Source organism: Drosophila gunungcola, assembly GCF_025200985.1.
Source record: "Drosophila gunungcola strain Sukarami chromosome 3L unlocalized genomic scaffold, Dgunungcola_SK_2 000005F, whole genome shotgun sequence".
Classification (NCBI taxonomy): domain Eukaryota; kingdom Metazoa; phylum Arthropoda; class Insecta; order Diptera; family Drosophilidae; genus Drosophila; species Drosophila gunungcola.
The window spans coordinates 789,384-809,464 of record NW_026453180.1 but is presented as its reverse complement, the minus strand read 5'-3'; the positions used below and the strand labels follow the sequence as shown (position 1 = coordinate 809,464).

At 41.6% G+C, this 20,081-nt stretch overlaps 1 protein-coding gene across 1 annotated transcript in view; it reads left to right on the top strand.

Moving 5' to 3' along the window:
* LOC128258957 (triple functional domain protein) overlaps positions 1–20,081 on the top strand; it is a 47,882-nt gene that overhangs the window by 4,761 nt on the left and 23,040 nt on the right. Inside the window, 6 exon segments of the mRNA XM_052991006.1 lie at positions 1,741–2,284; positions 3,020–5,113; positions 5,115–5,126; positions 5,662–7,491; positions 7,493–7,555; positions 7,617–7,820. Of these exon segments, the coding sequence (XP_052846966.1) occupies positions 1,741–2,284; positions 3,020–5,113; positions 5,115–5,126; positions 5,662–7,491; positions 7,493–7,555; positions 7,617–7,820 (4,747 nt within the window).

Below are 20,081 nucleotides of genomic sequence, written 5' to 3'. Positions count from 1 at the left end.
TTCCAGGGTATTCCAAACTGCGATCCCAAAAGATATATTTTCTTTTTTGTTTTGCTTTACCAGCGTTTATGTTTCGCTTTTGTTTCTGTTTATTTGCTTTGGCGTGAAACACTTTTTGTTTATTTCTGCGCCTGTTTGTGCCTTTGTCTCTCGGTTCCCGAGACTCGGCCAAATGGCAACTGAAGTCAAGGCGTCTTCTCACTGCTGTCGTCAATGCAAATTCTGTGAATCGAGTGAATCGAGCGAATCGAGAGAGTTCTCAGCATTTTAGACACGTACATTCCCTGGACTTCCTTTGGGGGTATTACTCCAGCCCCTCTCCCTGAATAAACCCTCGGATTTATGGGTTAAATAAACGATTTTTGATTGGACTTTGTGCCTGGTTTTTGGTCGATTTTTAAATGCGGGCGGCGACACTTTTTCCTGTCTCTCTTTCACGGATTTAATTTCGATTTTTAATAGCCCGTTTCGAGGGTTTTTATTAGTCATCAAAAAAGTTGCCCAAGCCTCTTCAGACAAATACACAAATTTTCAGATATGTCACACGATAAGAAGTTGTGGGAGGGTTTGAGAACTTGCATGAGACTTAACCATTCGGAACACCAAAGTTCTGGGTTCCCAAAGACATTCGTGTTTGGAGGGAAAACAACTTGGTTGGATTTAAAATGCATTTGGGAAGACGCCTCTTCACTTTTCGCATTGTTCTTTGGGGGCTCAAACCCCTAGAAATGCCCATCAAGCCACCTGCACGATATGTGTATATACATCTAAACACGAGAAGATAACGTGGTTAAAACCGGGAACTGAGAAACCAGAACCGGCCACAATCGGGCCAAGAAATAGCGGCAAAACAGAGGGAATAATAGGAATAATAGGCGGAATCGAAGGAGGCGGAGTTGCGCATACATCAATGAAAGAAATATTTATAGTTAATGGAGCGATTAAAATTCAAAAGGAATGCAAATCAGAGCGTTGGGCGGCCTCTTGGGGGGAGGGATGTGAGGTGTGTAGGAAATTATTAGCTGAAATTGGTGTCAGAGCAATAGAAACCGACCTCAGACCATACGAAGCCGTGCGGTCATAATTTATGCAAGCGACGTAAACAGAGCAACGAACCATGAGCGATTCACGACACTCTCACTCACGTACTTCAGGGAAGACGCTGCACTTGGGGAAATATAGAAAACTTGGGAATAGGATCACCAAAATAAAAGTTGATAATGCTATCACCAAAGAGAACAGATAAAAAGGAAACACAAAATCCTAAACTCAAGATATAAACCTTTAGTATCAAATAGCATTGCTTTAAAATACCATAGCCTTTAAATAAAAACCAAAAACTTTATAAAATTTATTAACTTTTAACTTTTCTTCTTAATGAAATTCCTTAGCTTAATTTATTTTTCAGATATTTTTTGGTTTAAAAAAAAACAAAACTTCGTCATCTCTTTTTAAAAAGAAAAATGAAACTAGATGACCAACAAACTAGCTATGTGTTAAGAACCATAACAGTCTGGATATTATTTATTTATGTGTTAAGAACCATGATACCCCGGATATTATAAATTATTTATTATAAATATTTAGAAAATAGCAGTATAGAATATATAGTATAGAATATATAAATGGCTCCCTAAATTAGGCAATATTTTCCTCCAGTGTACGCTCACCATTTCAACAGTTCTCTTCCGATCGCTCTCTCTAACCACAAACATACCTTTCACCTGGCTTACTTTGCAGCGACGCCGCCAAGAACCTCGGATTCACAGTCATCATTGACATGCGCGGCAATGGCAACTGCTCGACCAACGTGAAGACGATACTGAAGGTGCTGCAGGAACACTTTAGCGCCAATATCCACAACGTGGTGATCATCAAGCCGGACAATTTCTGGCAGAAGCAGCGTGCCTCGATCTCCTCGCACAAGTACAAGTTCGAGACGACGACGGTGTCGATAGAGTCGCTCAATAAAATAGCGGAAAGTCATCAATTAACCGGCGATTTTGAGGGCCAACAGCTGTACGATCACCAGCAGTGGACGGATGCCCGGCTGGCCATCGAGGATTTCTTCTGGCAGGCCGGAGACATGGCCGATCGGATCGACGATCTGCAGGAGGACCTCAATCGCAACGACTTTGCCGAGGACGTAGCGCTGGCCCAGCACGCCATCGAGCATCACAAAGAGATGCGCAAGAAGATCACAAAGCTGCCCATCGAGGACCTCGACATGCAGGGCAAGAAGCTGCTGGCCAAGATCAACGCGGTGGCACCGCCCGGCGGTCAGGTGAGAAATCAATCTAAGGATTCTTTTCAGGAAGTCGTAATTATAGTTTTAGTGAAACCGAGTTTGAGTTTCACAAGCTGAAAAGTACCATAAAATAGGGGTATAAAGAACAATAGAATAGATCTATCAAATTAAAAAAAACCTAACTTTTTTTTTTCTTATTGCTGTTATTAATACAACTATTTTGTTGTAAACCAGTAGGTGATAAATCTCAGAATTTTTAAGCGATTAACAAAGAGTTTCTGCTCTTTTTTGAAATTTTAAATTTAATTTAAATACAAAATGTAAACAAATAAAAAGGGTTTAAAGTTTTTTATAGTATGGCCATAATAAACATTCAATAAACTAACAGAAAAAGTCAATAGCCTTTTGGCCTAGCATTCACTTGGCCGAAATGTATGCCAAAATACATTTCTGGTTTTATTTTATGGAAATGAGTTGTTTTGTCTGCCGTCAGGTGGGCAGAAATGTAATTAAATTAATGCTATATATTGAATAATTCAATCATTAATTGAAGAGCAATAAAACAAAGTGATACATTTTCTGTTGATAAATATTTATTTTATTTCAAGTGTTTGCTCCAATAAAATGTTAAAAATACAACTTGACTTCAGATTTATTTTGATTTTCTAATGAATTTAAACTAAAAGTCTTAAATTAAAGCTGTTTATTACGAATTCCTTGATATTTATTTACCTTCGATCACACTTTTCTAATCCCGATTATCGTTTTTAGCCCCAAGCCGGTTCCGGAGGTTCCGATATGGACTCGGGCACTTCCTCCGCCGGCCAGCAATCTCAGCCCTCGCAGCAATCCCGTTCGGTGAGCGGCAATCCGGACATGTCGGCTGCCGTGAACAAAGCCCTGCGGCAGATCGACCTCATCCACACGGGTCAGGAGAAGCTGCTGATGCTGTGGCAGCACAAGAAGGTGAAACTCGACCAGTGCTTCCAGTGGCGCCTGTTCGAACAGGACTGCGAGAAGATGTTCGACTGGATCCTGCACAACCGCGACGTGTTCCAGATGAGCTACGTGGAGATTGGCCACAATTACTCGGTGGCCAAGTCTCTGCAGGATGAGCACCAGAAGTTTGCCGTGGCCTCCATGAACGTGTCCGTGAATATCGATCGAATTTTGGCGGTGGCAGCTCGGCTGATCGAAAATCAGCACTATGCAGCGCAGCATATTAAGACTCTGGCTCAGCGGTTGGACCGCACCTGGAAGGACTTTGCAGCGGGTCTGGATGAGCGAACTGCTGTCCTGCAACTGAGTGTTCTGTTCCATCACAAGGCGGAGCAGTATTGCAACAGTGTGGCCAGCTGGGCGGCCGCTTGTCAGGCCTCCCAGCCTCTGCCCTCGGATATCCAGAGCCTGGAAACGGCCATCCGGACACACCAATCACTGTACGAGGCCATGTGCCAGGCCTACACGGAGGTTCACTCGACCAGCAAGAAGCTGCTGTACCAATTGGACCACCTGGTGCAGGTCTGCAATCAACCGCCGCCTCCGGGCGTACCCGATCATCGAAAGAATGGCAACGGTGGCAGTTTTAACAAGTACGAGCGACAGAATCCGGCAGCGGATTACAGCGAAGGCGCCAGTCATGTGCTGGCTGTGATTCACCAGATTCTGGGACACCATCGCACCCTGGAGGCCAAGTGGCATCAGGAAAGACTGCGACTGCATCAGACCCTAGCTCTAAGGCTCTTCCAAGAAGATGTGAAGCAGGTCCTGGATTGGCTGAAAAACCATGGCGAAGTTTTCCTGAGGAAAAACACGGGTATAGGCAGAAATTTCCACAAGGCCAGGGTGTATCAGACCTCGCACGACAACTTCGAGAATGTGGCACAAAACACGTATAGTAATGCCCAGAAATTGTTAGCAGCTGCGGACGAACTGGCCCGCAGTGGCGAAGCCGATCCCAATGAGATATATTCTGTGGCCAGGGAGCTGGAAATGCAGGTGGGCAGCTTTGCGGAGAGGGTGGAGCAGAGGAGGCGCCGCCTGGAGATGGCTGTTATTTTCTATACACACGAAAAGGATGTGACCGCCTGGATAGACAAGCTTCGGACGGATGTGAGCACGGATGAGACGCGTCTCTCGCAGGAGAACCTCGAGGGCATTGAACGCATATTGCAGCAGTATCAGAGGGATCAGCAGGAGAGCTCCGTGAATGTGTGCCTTACCACCATTGCCCAGGGCGAAGCTCTGCTGCAGGAGATGCGATCCCTGGAGTATGCCGACAATACGGGTTCCATTGCCGCTCTGGAGGCCACCCTCGAGAAGTTGAGCAAACAGAAACTGGAGCTGGAGGAGCTCTGGTCCGCCCGAAAGTTCCGCGCCGATCTCATTCTGCGTTTGCGCTACTTCGAGCGGGACGCCATGGAGCTGTCATCGCAGCTGGAGATCTGGTCCGAGGAACTGCAGCATGCCGATCTATCGCGGGACTACAAGAAGGCCGAACAGCTCATACGCATGCACAACGAATCGGTGACGGACATACAGAATACCACCTACGAGGTACTGCAGCAGGGTCAGGACCTGCTGCAGCTCTTCGAAAACGCTGGCTTCATCTCCATGGCGGATGCCACGCACACGGCTCAGGCTAGGATTGAGTATCTGCTGGACTTCTTGCGGGAAAGGGAGATCGATCTGGAGGAGATGTCCGAGGCGAAGCGGGCCAAGCTCGAGCAAGCGGTGCAGCTGTGTCAATTCCAGAACGATGCCAACCAGGTGATTTCGTGGATCCGCAATGGAGAGGCCATGCTGATAGCCAGCTTCGTCACACCGAACAGTTTGCAGGAGGCGGAGCAGTTGCGCAAGGGACACTGAGCAGTTCCAGGTTAGGATACACATAAATAATTCTCAGGGACCGCAAATCATCTTTATGAGTTCAAACAAATTGAAAGCCAAAAATACTTTCTTTCACAGCGATTTCGAAAACAATACAAACTTAATTTTCAATTTTTAATAATAAAATCATTTTTAATTATTAAAATTTACTTAACTAATTAAAAATTAAAAGATTTATTAAATTTTATTTTGTATTTTCAATTTCAATAATAAAAATTGATTCATAACTTTTATTTTCAATTTTTATAATACATATTAAACTAGAAGTTATAGCTCAATTTTTTTGATAAAAATTGTATAATAAAAATTACATTTTTATTATAAAAATTGAAAAAAAAAAAATATATAAAATTAAAAATGATATATAAAAATGGAAATTTAATAACTATTTTTGATTTTTATTATTTAAATTAATTTTAATAAGTAAAAATTATAAAAAAAAGAATAGAACAATTTTTATTTTTATATTTTTGTAATACAAATTATGATTGTTACAGTCCCTGATAAAACTTTATTCATTTTAGATTGCCATTGAAAAGACGCACACTTCGGCGGTGCAGGTAAAGTACCGAGCGGATGCCTTGATCAATGCCAACCACTACGATCCGCAGTCCATAAGGGAGATCAGCGACGATGTGACGAAGAAGTGGCAGCAGCTGGTGACCTACGCAGAGGAGCGCCACAAACTGGTGACCGCCTCCATAAACTTCTACAAGACGGCCGAGCAGGTGTGCTCCGTGTTGGACAGCTTGGAGCGGGAGTACAAGCGCGAGGATGACTGGTGTGGCGGCGGTGGCGGCAGCGACAAGGCCCAGACCATCGTCCAGCTGATCTCGAAGCATCAGGAGCAGAAGGAGGCCTTCCTCAAGGCCTGCACCTTGGCGCGTCGCACGGCGGAGACCTTCCTCAAGTATGCCAACCGATCGCAGCAGTGTTATCAGTACAAGGGAAACTGTGAGGCCCATGTGAAGAGCAAACTGGACAAGCTATTGACACAGGAAAATCAAGTGCTCGACTACTGGACGCTGCGCAAGAAATCACTGGATCAGTGTCAGCAGTTTGTGCTCTTCGAGAGGAGTGCCAAGCAGGCAATCGAGTGGATTCACAATACGGGAGAGGCATACCTCTCCTCCAGATCTAATTTGGTGGGCATAAGCAAAGAGGAAACGGAGGGATTGCTCAAGGAGCACAACGAATTCCGGAGCACTGCCAAGGAGACGCGCGAAAGGGTTAAGCTGCTGATCCAATTGGCCGATAGCCTGGTGGAGAAGGGTCATGCCCATGCCAGCGATATCAAGCAATGGGTGGCCTCGGTGGATCAGCGATACAAGGATTTCAGCAACCGCATGGACAGCTACTGCGAGCAGTTGGAGAAATCGCTGGGCATGTCCCAGCAGCAGTTACTTTTGGCCTCCGATGGCAACAGCTCGATGAGCTCCTCCTCGGGCGTCAGCAGCGGCGATCGCCACTCGGATCCCACGCTGGAGGCAAAGCTGAACAGCAGCAACAAGGAGTGCAAGGAAATCAACGAGGAGAAGCGCAAGTCGGCGCGGAGGAAAGAGTTCATCATGGCGGAACTGATGCAAACGGAGCGGGCCTACGTCAATGACCTGGCCACCTGCATCAAGTGCTTCCTGGAGGAGTTCAGGGCGGGTAGAAATGTGCCGCCCGCTCTCATTGGCCAGGAAGATGTGATATTTGGCAATATCAGGGAAATACACCACTTCCATCAGAAGATTTTCCTGCGAGAGCTAGAGAAGTACGAGACAATGCCGGAGGATGTGGGTCATTGCTTTGTGACCTGGGCCTCCAAGTTCGACATGTATGTGCACTACTGCAAGAACAAGCCGACATCGAATAACCTGCTGGTCCAGCACGGCGGCAGCTTCTTTGAGGAGCTGCAGCGACGCCTAGAGGTGGATCACCCGCTGCCCGCCTATCTCATCAAACCGGTGCAGAGGATCACCAAGTACCAGCTGTTACTTAAGGATCTGCTCTCCTGCTGCGAGGAGAGCCATGGCGAGATCAAAGAAGGCCTCGAGGTAATGCTCAATGTTCCCAAGAAGGCCAACGATGCCATGCATCTGTCGCTGCTGGAAAACTGTGATGTCTCCGTGGACAAACTGGGCGAAGTGGTGTTGCAGGATGCCTTCCAAGCCTGGGACACGAAGCAGATCATCCGCAAGGGCCGGGAGCGACGTGTGTTCCTGTTCGAAATGTATCTGCTGTTCGCCAAGGAGGTCAAGGATTACAGCGTAGTCAAGTACCAGTTTAAGAGCAAGCTGATGACCACTGACATGGGCATCACGGAGCACATCGAAGGCGATGAGACCAAGTTTGCCGTGTGGACGGGTCCGCTCACCCATGCTCTCGGATTGCAGGATCGTTTTGAAGGCAACGAGCTTGGAAACCAAGCAGGTTAGTTGTTTGTTGCCTTGCACAAGAATGACTTGATTTTAATGAGTTAATTCATTTTCAGATCTGGGTGAAGAAGCTGCGAGAAGTGATGCAGGAGACGTGCTTCTCGGGCACCTCATTGACCCTGCCCAAGTCCCCAGCCAAGCATTCGGGCTCCTCGCAAAGATCGTCTCGGGATTTGGACGAACAGCTCACAGAGAACGATCATGATCGCTGCTCTCTGGCTAGTTTCGGTTCGGGTAATACCACAGATAGTGATAATAAGGTAAGTTTCAAAGAGATTTACTTTTAAGGGTAACTAATGAATTTTATTATTCGAAAATAGTATATAATTTCAACTAAATTAAGTGGCAAGCTTATATAATTTGGTTATAAAATGTATAAATTCCTAAAATTTGAACTTTTAAGCTAGTTTACAAGTACTTTTAAAGTTTACGAGTATTAGTAAAAGAGCAAACTCGAATAGGTGTTCCCATTATTTTGTTTGATAGCTCTCTTCTTAATCCCTTTCCCACTAAGTTTTAAACATCATTTTGAAAATATTATACATGTTAATTATGGGCAAATGTGTATATTTAACTTAACCTTTAAAACAAGTTAAAAATACCAGTGTTTTTTAAAATTCAAAAATTTTAATGCTGGCAGTTCTGGTAAGTACTCCCATTATTTTGTTTGTCTTCTCTTTTCTTACTGACTCAAGAACAATTTGTACTTAATAAAGTACCTTTAAAATATATGAGTGTTAGAATCCAAAAAAAATTTTATAAATTCCAATTTATATTGTTGGGAGTTGTGAGAAGTACCTCCACTATTTGTTTGGCTTTTTTTCCACTCTCTGACTTTTCCCACTATTTGCGAGGCAGCTTTAAGCTTCCGAATCAACTTTCCCCTTGGTCCTACCCCACATGGAAACAGCTTGCACCCTCATCCCCAACAACCAACACATCCATCTCTCTCCAGATTTGTGGATGCTGCTGCTGCTGCCATTGGCCAGCTGAACTAGTTTTCCCACTCGCCAGGACTCGGCTCCTTTCGGTTCGGGGTCCTGCAACATGTTTAAAATTCATAGCAGGGCTTAATGAGATTTTCCTTGCTGCTGCGTGGAAGTCTTCAAGACTCGGCGCTCAAGACCGCTGGCTGTCGGCACTTCCCAGCAGTAGCAGCAGCTGTACTCTGTATCCGCACACGGACGAATTGGATCCCTGCTCTAGGTCGAGTGTGTGCTGGATTATATATGACTGCTTTTAGCGCTCTTTCGTTACATTTGCTTAATGTAAATTTTATGTGACACTTCTTTATAGTTAGGTCTGTCTGCTGCCGCGTCGTCGAACTGTCAACGGCCAGCATTTTCGACATTCCCCACCAGATTTTGCTACTAAGGCTAAGCAGCGCAGATTTCGAGCGGTTTTACGACCAAAATAACCGTTTGTCTTATGTGCAGTAGGTTGCCGAGGTTAAGAGTTTCACTTTCTGTTAGTTTTTTATGCCGTCGGGATCTTTCTAACCAACAACTATTTTCTGTGATTATTTGGTCTTAATTATATTTTACGGTCTGGTGCTATCCAGACCGGGTAAAATAGTGAAAAGCTAGATAAAATAGTTACTTTATGTCCTAAAGATAATGTCTTGTCTTGAAAAGAATTTTATTAAATTAAAATGGATTCAGGTTAATTAGTTTAAATATTTAATCCTTAAACTTTAGGTATTTTTTTGAATTTTTTTTATATTGTATCTTGGTTGGTGATTAGATTAGTGAAAAGTAAAGTAGAAATCAATATATGTAGTTGTCATTTAATTTATTAAATTAATAATCACCATAATAAAGTATTTAATATTAAAGGTAGATAAGTTTAAAATTCAATTCGTCTATTTCTGAATTTCCTGATATGGTATAATGGTTATAACTAAATTTACATGGTGTGCTTGACTTTAACTTCTAGACGTAAAAGGGTTTTTTATTTTTATTTTTTGGGATTGAACACAATATATAATTAATTACCAAATTTTATTTTTTTAACTAGGGTGCCCTCAATTTGAATTAATCAAAAATAATTTTCTGTTAAATAAACAAACACATTTCATTGGGAAAACCGAAATTCCCGCCCATCTGAAAGCCCAAAGACCCCAACAATCACAAACTGAGAGAGTGAAAGCTCTGAGCCGAAGCATTCTCTGAGTATCCGAAAAAAGCTTTTTAGTTTTCCTTTTGCCAATTTGAACCCCCCTTGTGGGTAGTGGGTTAAGGCAATTGCTGTTGCGAATGTTTTTGGTGCGTTCGTCGCTGCGTGAGCTCGTGGATTTATATGCGGATTCAGTGGATTCGTGAGTTCGTGTGAGGCAGCTGCTCCAGTTGCTCCGCAGAGTTTCAGCCAAGAGGTTCGTTCGCTCACCGCCGGTTTACTCGGGTTTTCCTCAGTTTTCCTCTCGGATTTTCCATCGCCTGCTGCCTGCAGATGCGCGCCGCCCGGCCAAAAAACGCCAAACGCAGCAGTAGCAGCAGCAGCAGCAGCAATCTCCTCTCCTCTGCTCTGAAACTGCACTTACATTCTCCTTTTCTTTGAGTGAGCCGACTTCAGAGGAGCCGTAACGCATACATCAGTCAACGTCCACAATTTGTATGAGGAAAATCAACCACCTTCGGGTGTCAAGTGATTGAAAATCGCCCATAATCACAGTGATAAGAACAACCATGATAGCACCGCACTATAAAGATAAAGATTCAACCGCATTCTCCCCTTTAAAAAGTAAAGGAAAGTCAGCTGCTTGACATAACAAACAATAACAATACCGCAAATGCCCCATAAAATTACAAACAATACTTAAAAACAAAGAAGATTACATAAATGACAGCCTCCTGTTTGGGCCTTAAACTGTCTACAAAAAAAGAAAAAAATGGCTTGTAAACAAAGACCTGGCTTATATAAATAACTAGAAACAAAAAAGTGAAACAACAATCCGAGTAATGCAAATAAATATGATAAAAAGCTGTTTCTGCTGCCAGAAACTACACAAGAGAGCGGGAAGGAACCCTTTTTAGCATTTTTGCGAGGGCAACAAAAATGAGCTGAGCTGAGGATGAAAATGTCTGCAGCAGCCGCAGGCGAAAAGCCTCCCGTCCACCCACTTTTCCGTCGCTGCTGCCTTTGACCTTTTTCACGCCTTTAGTCACTTGAGTAGCAGTTTCATTCCCCCCATTTAGACGTTTCAGTTGCCCCCAAAAAAGCCCTCGAGTACTGCTGTCAACTGCAAAGCGATCGCACTGTGACTATGCAGCAATTGTGAGTGTGAGCCATCAACAGCAGAACATCTTTTAGGTAGCCCACCTTAAGATATGATTTTTCGAGGGATATAAGTTTTGAATTCATGACACAAGTGCAAAAAATATAATTCATGTTGTCTAGATTTATTTCTTTTTACACATACTTATCAGTCAGTTTTTCGAGGGCTTACAATGAATGTTTGACTTTTGTAAACTTAAACTTGCTGTAAAAAAGGGTAGATCTAAAAACTATAGTACAACAAATTGAAATTGTTGATGATTAACTATTCAAATATTTTCTTTATTGACTTGCTTGTTTCTAAAACATACATACACAATACAATAGGTTTAATGGCCCTTTATAGAAATCGTATGATGCTGATTAAATTTTCCAACACCCTAAGAAATACATTTTAACAGCATTGAAAAGTTTGCCCTTTGTGATTGTCTCTACTTTCCTTTTTTGCGCTTTGAATACATGTTTTGTTTTAAGAGATCTTATCTAGATGCATATTCGGTTTTCGTTTTCATCGCAATTCCCCAACCACATCCTGTGCCCTTTCTCATAGAGGGTATCTGATGGTTAACGCCATTCTAAAGTGCCCGTATTGGCCATTTAAAGGGGCGTCGACTCACCCGAGTTGGGGCCATTAATTTCACGCTTATCTATTGCATTTTAATATTTATTTCAACGCGATAGGGTTGCGGTTCCGTTGTTTGGCTAATGCGGTTTCTCCCTATGTGTAGTGTATTGAGTGTATTTCGTTTTTTATTTTTTTTCAGTATTGCGGCTGATGTAGACACGACATGTTTTGGTCATTATAATTATCGAGTCGATGCATTGCAATTTAATTTGAGTGCCAGTTGGGTGGATTGCAAACAGCGGGAGGGAGCGAGTGCAATGTCCAACCTTGTTCCCTTTCCTATATATCCATCAGTTGTCACTGGCATTCCTTGTTAGTTTTGTCTCCCTTCTGACCACTTCCATAATGAACCCAGCCCATTGCCAAAGGCCAGTTTGGCCTAATCTAATCCAATTTGCAGCCGGAAGCAATTAAAACAGCATACGAACAGCACAAACATGGGGAGTTGTGGTCGATGAAAATCGCTTAGTAACCCAACAAAACTGACCAAAGGGAACACACATTTTTAATGCTGACTAAAAACATTTTGTGAACTGCAGTTGGATGATTTTTTCTAGAGAGGGAGTTTGGCTCTACTTTTATTATTAAACCCTTCAGGAAAGTAAGTGCAAGTTTCAAAGCTTGTTCTAAGTTTTGCAGCCAGGATTCAATTAGTTTTGTGTTTTTAAGTCTCCAGAGGTTTTAGAAAGAGGTTTATGGAAAAGCACTCTGTTCCTAGTGACAACTCTTATGAGATTTTTGTAGTAACGTCATGCTTTAATGATGTCGAGCCCATTGAATAACCTTCGAATTCAGTTTTCTTCTTTAAACACTTGTTGTCGTTTGGTTTTAGCTATTTTGTTTTTTATTTATAAACTAAAAATTGTAAAATGCGGAGACGGGGCTTTTCCCCTTTTATTTTCATAGCATTACGGCAATGTGCCAAAGTTGCTAAGCTTACTTTAAGTTTCCTAGACGAGATTAAATTAAATTAGTTTGAAATCTGAGCGTTGCTCTAACAACACAACAACTCTCCCACTTTCCCCACTGTGTGCATTCATTTGCAAAAATTGAACTAGGTTGGCTTTTTGAGTGAATAAAAAGAAAGTATTAGGAGAAAAATGGTGGAAGCAAGGAAAATGGAAAATATTTCTGGCATTTTGTCAACGCCACAAAATGTCAACGAGTCCTTACAGTGGGTGTAAATGTAAATACACACACCCTAGCCCCTGGAAAGTAGAAAAGTTTTTTAATGCCATTCGCGTCTCAGAAACACAGAAACAGGCGGCATCACGAGCAGAAACCGAACCACCAGCATCTGGCCAAAAGTGATGGGCATGCCACTTAGCCAGCAGCTGCTCAACACCCCCACACACAGTCACACAAATGGTCGCTGTGAATTTCCTCGAACATATGCAAATTTTCACGGGCATCAGCTCATGCTGAACACTTGTAAATACCCTTACCTTTGTGGATTAATGTTCCATGACTAAAGATACAGATATGTATATCTCAATGAGCTAAGCAAATCAAAGTATTTTGTGCTTGAAAAGAATAACAAATTCCTTTTGATTGGAAGCATTGAAAAATAATTTTGAAGAACTTATGAACCAGAAACTATTAAATCAAACTTAACAAAGCTAACAACATAATATTTTATTTGATGCATATTTTTTAAGTTATTTTCTCTGCATCAAGTCCCTTATGCACTTAAACTTATAAACTAGACATTAAATTGTACAATTGTAGCAATTAAATAGCGTTTCCCCAGTTTCCATTTAGAAAGAGTCTTTCACGATTCACTTTTGTTTATTTTTTCGCATTTCCCTCCTTATTGTTTATTCGCAAATGGTTTTCCCCTGAAGAACTATTATAGAGGAATAGGGACTGTGATGGCAAAATAGTGAGAAAAGCACATAGAATCATAGAAGCCCAATCATAATTGCTCGCCCGCAATTTCAAGATCGGCGGACCGGGCAAAGTGGCAGTCGCTATGGCGCACCTGCCGCATCTTCCGAATCTTGGGTTTATTTTTTTCGGAAACACGCGCTAAACGCCTGGCTACGTCCGAAGAGCAATCAACAGAAATGTGTAAAAATAACAAACCCATGTGCATAGATATAGGCATATATACAGACATATAATAGTTCGGGGTAAACAAACGTGCGCTAAGAAAATTCAAGATAAATTTTTCGCCGTTTGGCGGTGGCCAGCTTTTTATCTATGCAAATAAAATAAATAAAATACATATGCGTGTATAACTAAACGAGTGAAATCAAAACAGAAGGTGGAGAAGTGGTTAAAGAGAAAAACTATAGAAAAGCGGCGTTGGTATGATGCAGACAAGACAAGGGCAATGGCTTCTTTAATTTACTCAATTCACTTTATTTTGAACAATAATCAAAGCCATTAAATTAACAACTTATGACTATGAATTCCAAGAAAATATAAATCAAGAATATCTAAATGAAACTAAAAAAGAGAGATATAATCCTGTTTAATAACAACCAATCCTTACACTTTGACTTGTTAAAGTTTAATCATGTTTGCATAATTTTATTTGTATGTGTCTTTGAACGATAATATAATTTCCAATCAATATAAACATTTTGTGCAGCTTTGTTTGCTTACGTAAGAACCGTTTAAAATCGACATGTTAAAACATTCAATCAAATTAAGGTCATAATTAATATTAGCGCAGCCTGTGTAAACATGACTGTTAATTAAAATGCAAAATGCAGGCTGCGAGCTTTAAATTAATCATACGCCGCGTTGCACTAATTGAAAGTCAAAGACAGCGAAAACCGAGACCGCAGCAAAACTGTCACCGCCATAAGTGAAAGCCATATAGATACACAGTGCGTGTGCGAGTGTTTGTGTGTGTGAGCATCCTGCAGGATGTTAAATCCAATCAGGCACTCTCTCCCGCACACACACACACACACACATACGTTGGATTAAAAATAAAAATAAAACATTTCGGTCTAGGAGTCGGAGAACTTTATCGATTTGCGGCTGGCTGCGAACAAAGCCCCGAATTTGTTTTAAAAATAAAATATAAGAGCCCACCGCCCACTGCTTTTCTTTGGACTGTGATTAAGCCGAAAAATGAGATTGATTGAATAGAACAAAAAAGGGAAGTAGGAGGAGGAGACAAAGGAGTCAAGGCATCATGAAGAGTGTTAAGAAGTTTCTCAATGAGCGGATGAGCAGTGTGGATTCCGCCGACGGCGTTGGCGGCGGGGGAAAGAAGAGCTCGCTGGAGCGGCTTAAGTGCGGCGACGATACCCCGACCAAGGGCTATGTCTCCCTGCCCAACACTCCACTGCCCATGAGTGCGCCCATCGCCGTGGGCGATCCTTCGCCGTCCCCGTCCATAGCGGACTCCGCTCAAAATACTCCACTGTGCACCCTGCAGGAGGACGACTCCACATCCCCACCGCCGGCTGGATCCGGAACCACACCTGGCAAGAATGGCCACACCCAGCAGGAGCAGTCTCCGTTCACCTTTCCCGCTGTGGCCACACCCACCAGCAATCCCGCCCCCAATCCTGTTCCCGTGCAGCGGAAAAGTCGCCGCAAAATCTCGCTGCCCTGGTTCCGGCAGTCCAGCGTAACCGGGCACGGAGTTTTGGCCCGACAACATACCATCGATACGCCCAGCTCCTTTCGGTTCTTTCGCCAGCCCAGCAGCAGTGGACTCAAGGTATACTCAAATATAAACATTTGACTAAATACTTAACTTACTGAAACCTAAGGTTTTGAGGCTTTAAATTTTAGTCCTTAAAATGTTAAGTGTGACCTTACACTCTGCAGATCTAAGGATTCTAAAGACTAGTATGACCTTGATTATAATAACTAAGCCAAAATTAGGTTATTGATGGCAGATTTAAAGCAAAAAGATGTTGATATATGGTCTCAAGATTAAGCAGGTTACTTTTGCATCTTATTAGCTTGAAGAAATTTTACATGGTGATTTCAAGAATTTATTCCCGACTACGACATTAATATTTCTTACTCCTCCTTTGATAAGGGTTCGTTTGATGCCACGCTCGGATTGACGGGTCATCAAATATTAATGCTAAACATGGCAGCGATTGCCTTGACCTTATCGGAAACTTGCCCAGCTTATCTTTTATTTAGCTGTGGCAAAAGTTTTCCACTCCGCCTCCTTTGGCGGCCCAAAGTGTAAAGGTCACCAGCTTGCGGCATGGATTTCCTTGTGGCCGAGATATCCTCGGCTTTACTGCCTCAATCCTCCCACTGCAAACCAAACGACAGTTTTACTCAGTGAATGCGGTTCGATGAGTGTGCCGTAACTTGACCTACGATTAATGTTGCTTAAAGCTTTTATTTCTGAAAATACCAATCACTGAGCGAAATGATGCTTGCAATAGAGGTTGTTAATCTGATTTTCACTACAATTTATGCTTGATTGGCTTAGAGCAAAGTGTGTTAATGGCAACTTAAGTGAAGCGTTTAGAATTTATTACGCCTAATTGGTTTGACTAGTCAATTTGCCTGCGCAAAAATGAATATTGACATACTTAAAATGCCTTGCCGTATTTTAGAACAATTTTCAAAGCCTTTTATTTTAGCATAAATCAGAAAGGATTTGTTTTAGATAATTTATTGTGGTTAACAAATACAAATACAAATAACCATCAGAAAAAGCAATCAATTAAAAATGAATGAATTATGATTTTTTAATCTATGAACATTTCCTGATGTCAAATGGTGTTAAATGCATTTAAATTATCCTAAAATGGTAAAAAGCAATTATCTGCATTCATAAATTTGCAGTATATATAATAACTTTAATATCTACATAAGAATAAGTGTGCTAATATAAACAATAAGTCAAAACATGACGAGTGGAATTCCCTATTCTCAACTAAAGACTAACATTCTTCCTCTTACAATTTTTTTCTTTAACTAAGGGTCTTTGACTTTTTGGTGTGCTGTGCTATTTATTTTGATTAGTTGTGAAAGTGGCCGCTTCGCCTATAAACTGGTTGTTGACCCAAGTAGACAGCAGCGACGCCGTTTAATAAGCCCATTAATCATACGCAGTGTGGCGCGCTAATTTATTTGCTCGCTACTCACCACTGTCACTGCATCAATTACCGCACCCGCCCACTTCCCTTGGCCCACTAACTAGTTCTTTCCTTTTTGCCCACAACACATAATGTATTTATCACTTCATCAGGCCATGTAAGCCTTATAATCATCGTTGTCTCCCCTGGATTTTATTCTGCTGCCCTGCCCCTCCATCTCGTTTCCTGTGCTGCATTGTGTCTGGTGCTGACCTTGCCCCTGCCTCCATTTTCCTTGCTCCCCCGACTTCTTTTGTCAGTTCGGGGGTTTGAGTGATGTCTCTGCGAAGTAGACAGCTTCCTGGTCCCCTCATAATCGCATTGCCCTTTCTACTCAATTTACTTGATGCTGATGATGTCGGCCTTTCATAAATTTCTGCTTCATTTAAGTTTTCCTGTTGTCGTGGGAGTTCATTTAACAGCAGTGAGAAATGTTTATGACACTGAGATATAAATATTTAACAATGAAATTTATTTTTAATGATACTAGTCACTAGTACTGCTTGGCTAAATTTTTATTTATAAAAGACAAAAATGTTTTTAACGGCAGTTTTTAATATTATTTAAAATAACTAGCTTTGACGTTGTACATTTAAATGAAGATTTTTTAAGTCTTTTCTAATCCAAAGCCCATCCAGATATAATTCTATTAAGTTTCTAGATCAAACTTTTAGACCTTTAGTTACTTTAATTGAACGAAAACATAAGCAGTCAATTTTCTTCCTGTGCATATGCAAGAAGCCGCAAGATTTTAATTTGGTGTCACGAAATAATTTATGCGCTTGTTAAATATTTTCCCAGCAAATTTGTGCAGGGCATAAACTTTAGTGGGGCATCTCCTTGCCCGTTTGCCCGATAGGGCGCACTCTACGGGGCGTATACTTTATGCATTTTGTTATGGCATACTTTTGAGCGCACACGCAAAATAAAACGTAGCCAGCGAAGTGGAGGAGAAGCATTTGTACCCCCCTTTCTTTTTTCTCTGTTGGCGCGTTGAAAAGGAAATTTGCTGCCACACAAAAATATGTCTCACGATGCTCCAGCTTCTGCTGCTGTCAGCTGCAGTTGACTTACATCGTTGAGCGCTCCTGCAGCTGGGAGGTTCCTTCTATTTTTCCTATTTCAGAGCCACAAGAAATGCTGGCACTCTAACAATGGAAAATACGTTTTCTAGTCGGATGAGAAAACGTTGAGCAAAGCACACCGTTGAAAATTCTTGTAGTTGAGCGTTGCACAAAACATGCAGGCAAACAAAGTGCTGAAAATGTTGAACAATTTTAATAAATCTCATCATTCTGCAAAACTTGAGGACAAAGTTACCTGCGGATAGAAACTACTCTCGCTCTTCAAGAACATGGCAAACAGACAAAGCCCTTGTCGTTGCTTCCTCAACGGCACACTGATATGCAAATTGCGATGGAAAGTGTGCTAAAAAATATAAATGGAGGAGAAAAATAGCAGACAAAGCAATGCCAAGCTGCTGGAAGGCAGAGAAACAAACAAATTTGTTACTAAATTGTCAGCAGAACTCGAGAGGTTAGCTGCAGAACCACTAGATACATGATTCTTGGCATTGGGGCCACCGAGCAAATACAAGAGCGAAGGGAAAGCGTTTAAAGGGCACACTTAACCATAAGATCTTGTGGAAGATTTAATGCTGAAAATGGTCCACATATACATTAAAGCTATCCAGTTTCTGGATTGTGGCTTGCATTTAAATCAAACTTTTAAATCAAATCCTAAATTGTAACAATTTGTCATAAACTATGTTCATATTCAAATAACTACAAGTGTAAATAAATCCATGCTCACAAATATGCATAAATCATGTCAGTTCGGATTGGAAAGTAAAAAAAAACAAATAAAACTGTCAAATAAAGAGAATTATGCAAAAGGCAAATGTATCAATTTCGTACACAACTGTGCATAAATTAAAAGTAAATTCAAAATTCGTATCACGGATTAAAATTGATGAATATAAAATATAACGTATGCAGACTGAGATAATACGCAAGCTAAGCGAAGCATCATTAAAGTGAAACTAAAGTTAGTGATTTTAAAATTGAAATTAATATTTTGTTTAAACAAATAACCTACTATTTATACAACTTTAATTAAATAAAATTTGATTAATTTTCTAGTTCAGTCTAAGGCAAGCAAAAGAAACTGCTCATGTAGTCGATTTAAAGGCTCCCCGATGTGTGTTAGGTCGTAATCCGAATAAGGCCAACTGCACATGCCACTAGAATGGCCATAAGAATTCGATGCCTTAGGCTTATTCTTTTATTTGCCCCTCTTGTCTTCTGCCCTAACGCTTGGCTTTTTCGACCATAAAATCAATGGCAAACGCTGTGACACGCCCATCGATAGACATCGTGTATTTTTTTAAAAACCAAAAACCCGCCTGTCGCACAATTGCTCCCCATGGAGGAAAAGCGGGAAAATACGAGGCAGTGGGCGACAGTGGGCGGCACCTACCACGTCCCATCTGTCATCTACAGTTCCCGTTCCCGTTCCCGCTGGCAACCCAATCCAATCCAATCCAATCCAATGGACATAAGCGAGTCTCTGCCGGCCACAAATTGCCGATGTCCTGGCTCTTGTTGCATCCCTGCCCAAAAGTTTGTCCTCTGTTCCCCGAATTGATTGCTCTCTGGGTTTTAAGAGGGGATCTGTTGGTTGGAGCGACTGGGCTGCATGTACACCCAACTTGACATGGGGCCAACTCTTTTAGAATCCCAAACAGCATTTGGGCTGGTCAAGGCTGAGCCCCTGAGGCGAAGGCTCCGAGTTCGAGGCTTCCGGCGGTTTGGTTTTGTTTGCCTTGCCTGCTGTTCGCACCAAAATGTTGGTCCTGTTCTGGGTGCTTGTGGCCTGGGAATCTGGAACAACGGGTTGATTGGTCCGTGAGAAGACAAAATTCTTGCAGCTGAATGCTGGCAGAGTTCATTAATTCCTGCGTTCATCAGTCATTAAGTGTGCTGTGACTTCTTGGTTTTTCTAATGCGGGAAGAGAAATGGTCTACGCATGAATAAAATCAATAAACCAACCTCTGCTTTAGTTCTATCCCACAACAATTAAGCTTAAAATTAGTTTTCAATAATGCGTTCACTTTGCTTTTCTAAAACAATAATTCATTCAATGTGAAGATATATTATCAACCATTTAGCATTTACTTTTGCAGTTTGATAAATATATCGCTGGATCAAAGTAAAGTCTAAAAATAAATTGCTTTATATATATTATATTACAGTTTGAAAAAAACACACGATAAAACTTGACCCTTTATTGTACTTAGTAAACAATTTTAACTTTTAAATTAGTTGAACAACATTTTCTGAAATAAAACACACCTTTGGGTATTCAAAACTAAGTTTTCCTTGTATTACAAATTACAAAGTGCACCAAATTCTCGTATAAAAAGTGCAAATAAACCACGAAATAAACCTTGTAAATCAATTAAAGTTTTAGAAGCTAACTTTTTCCTGTGCTAGATTGCGTTATCGATCATGTCGTAGTTGCACGTAATTGATTTAGAATATTATTC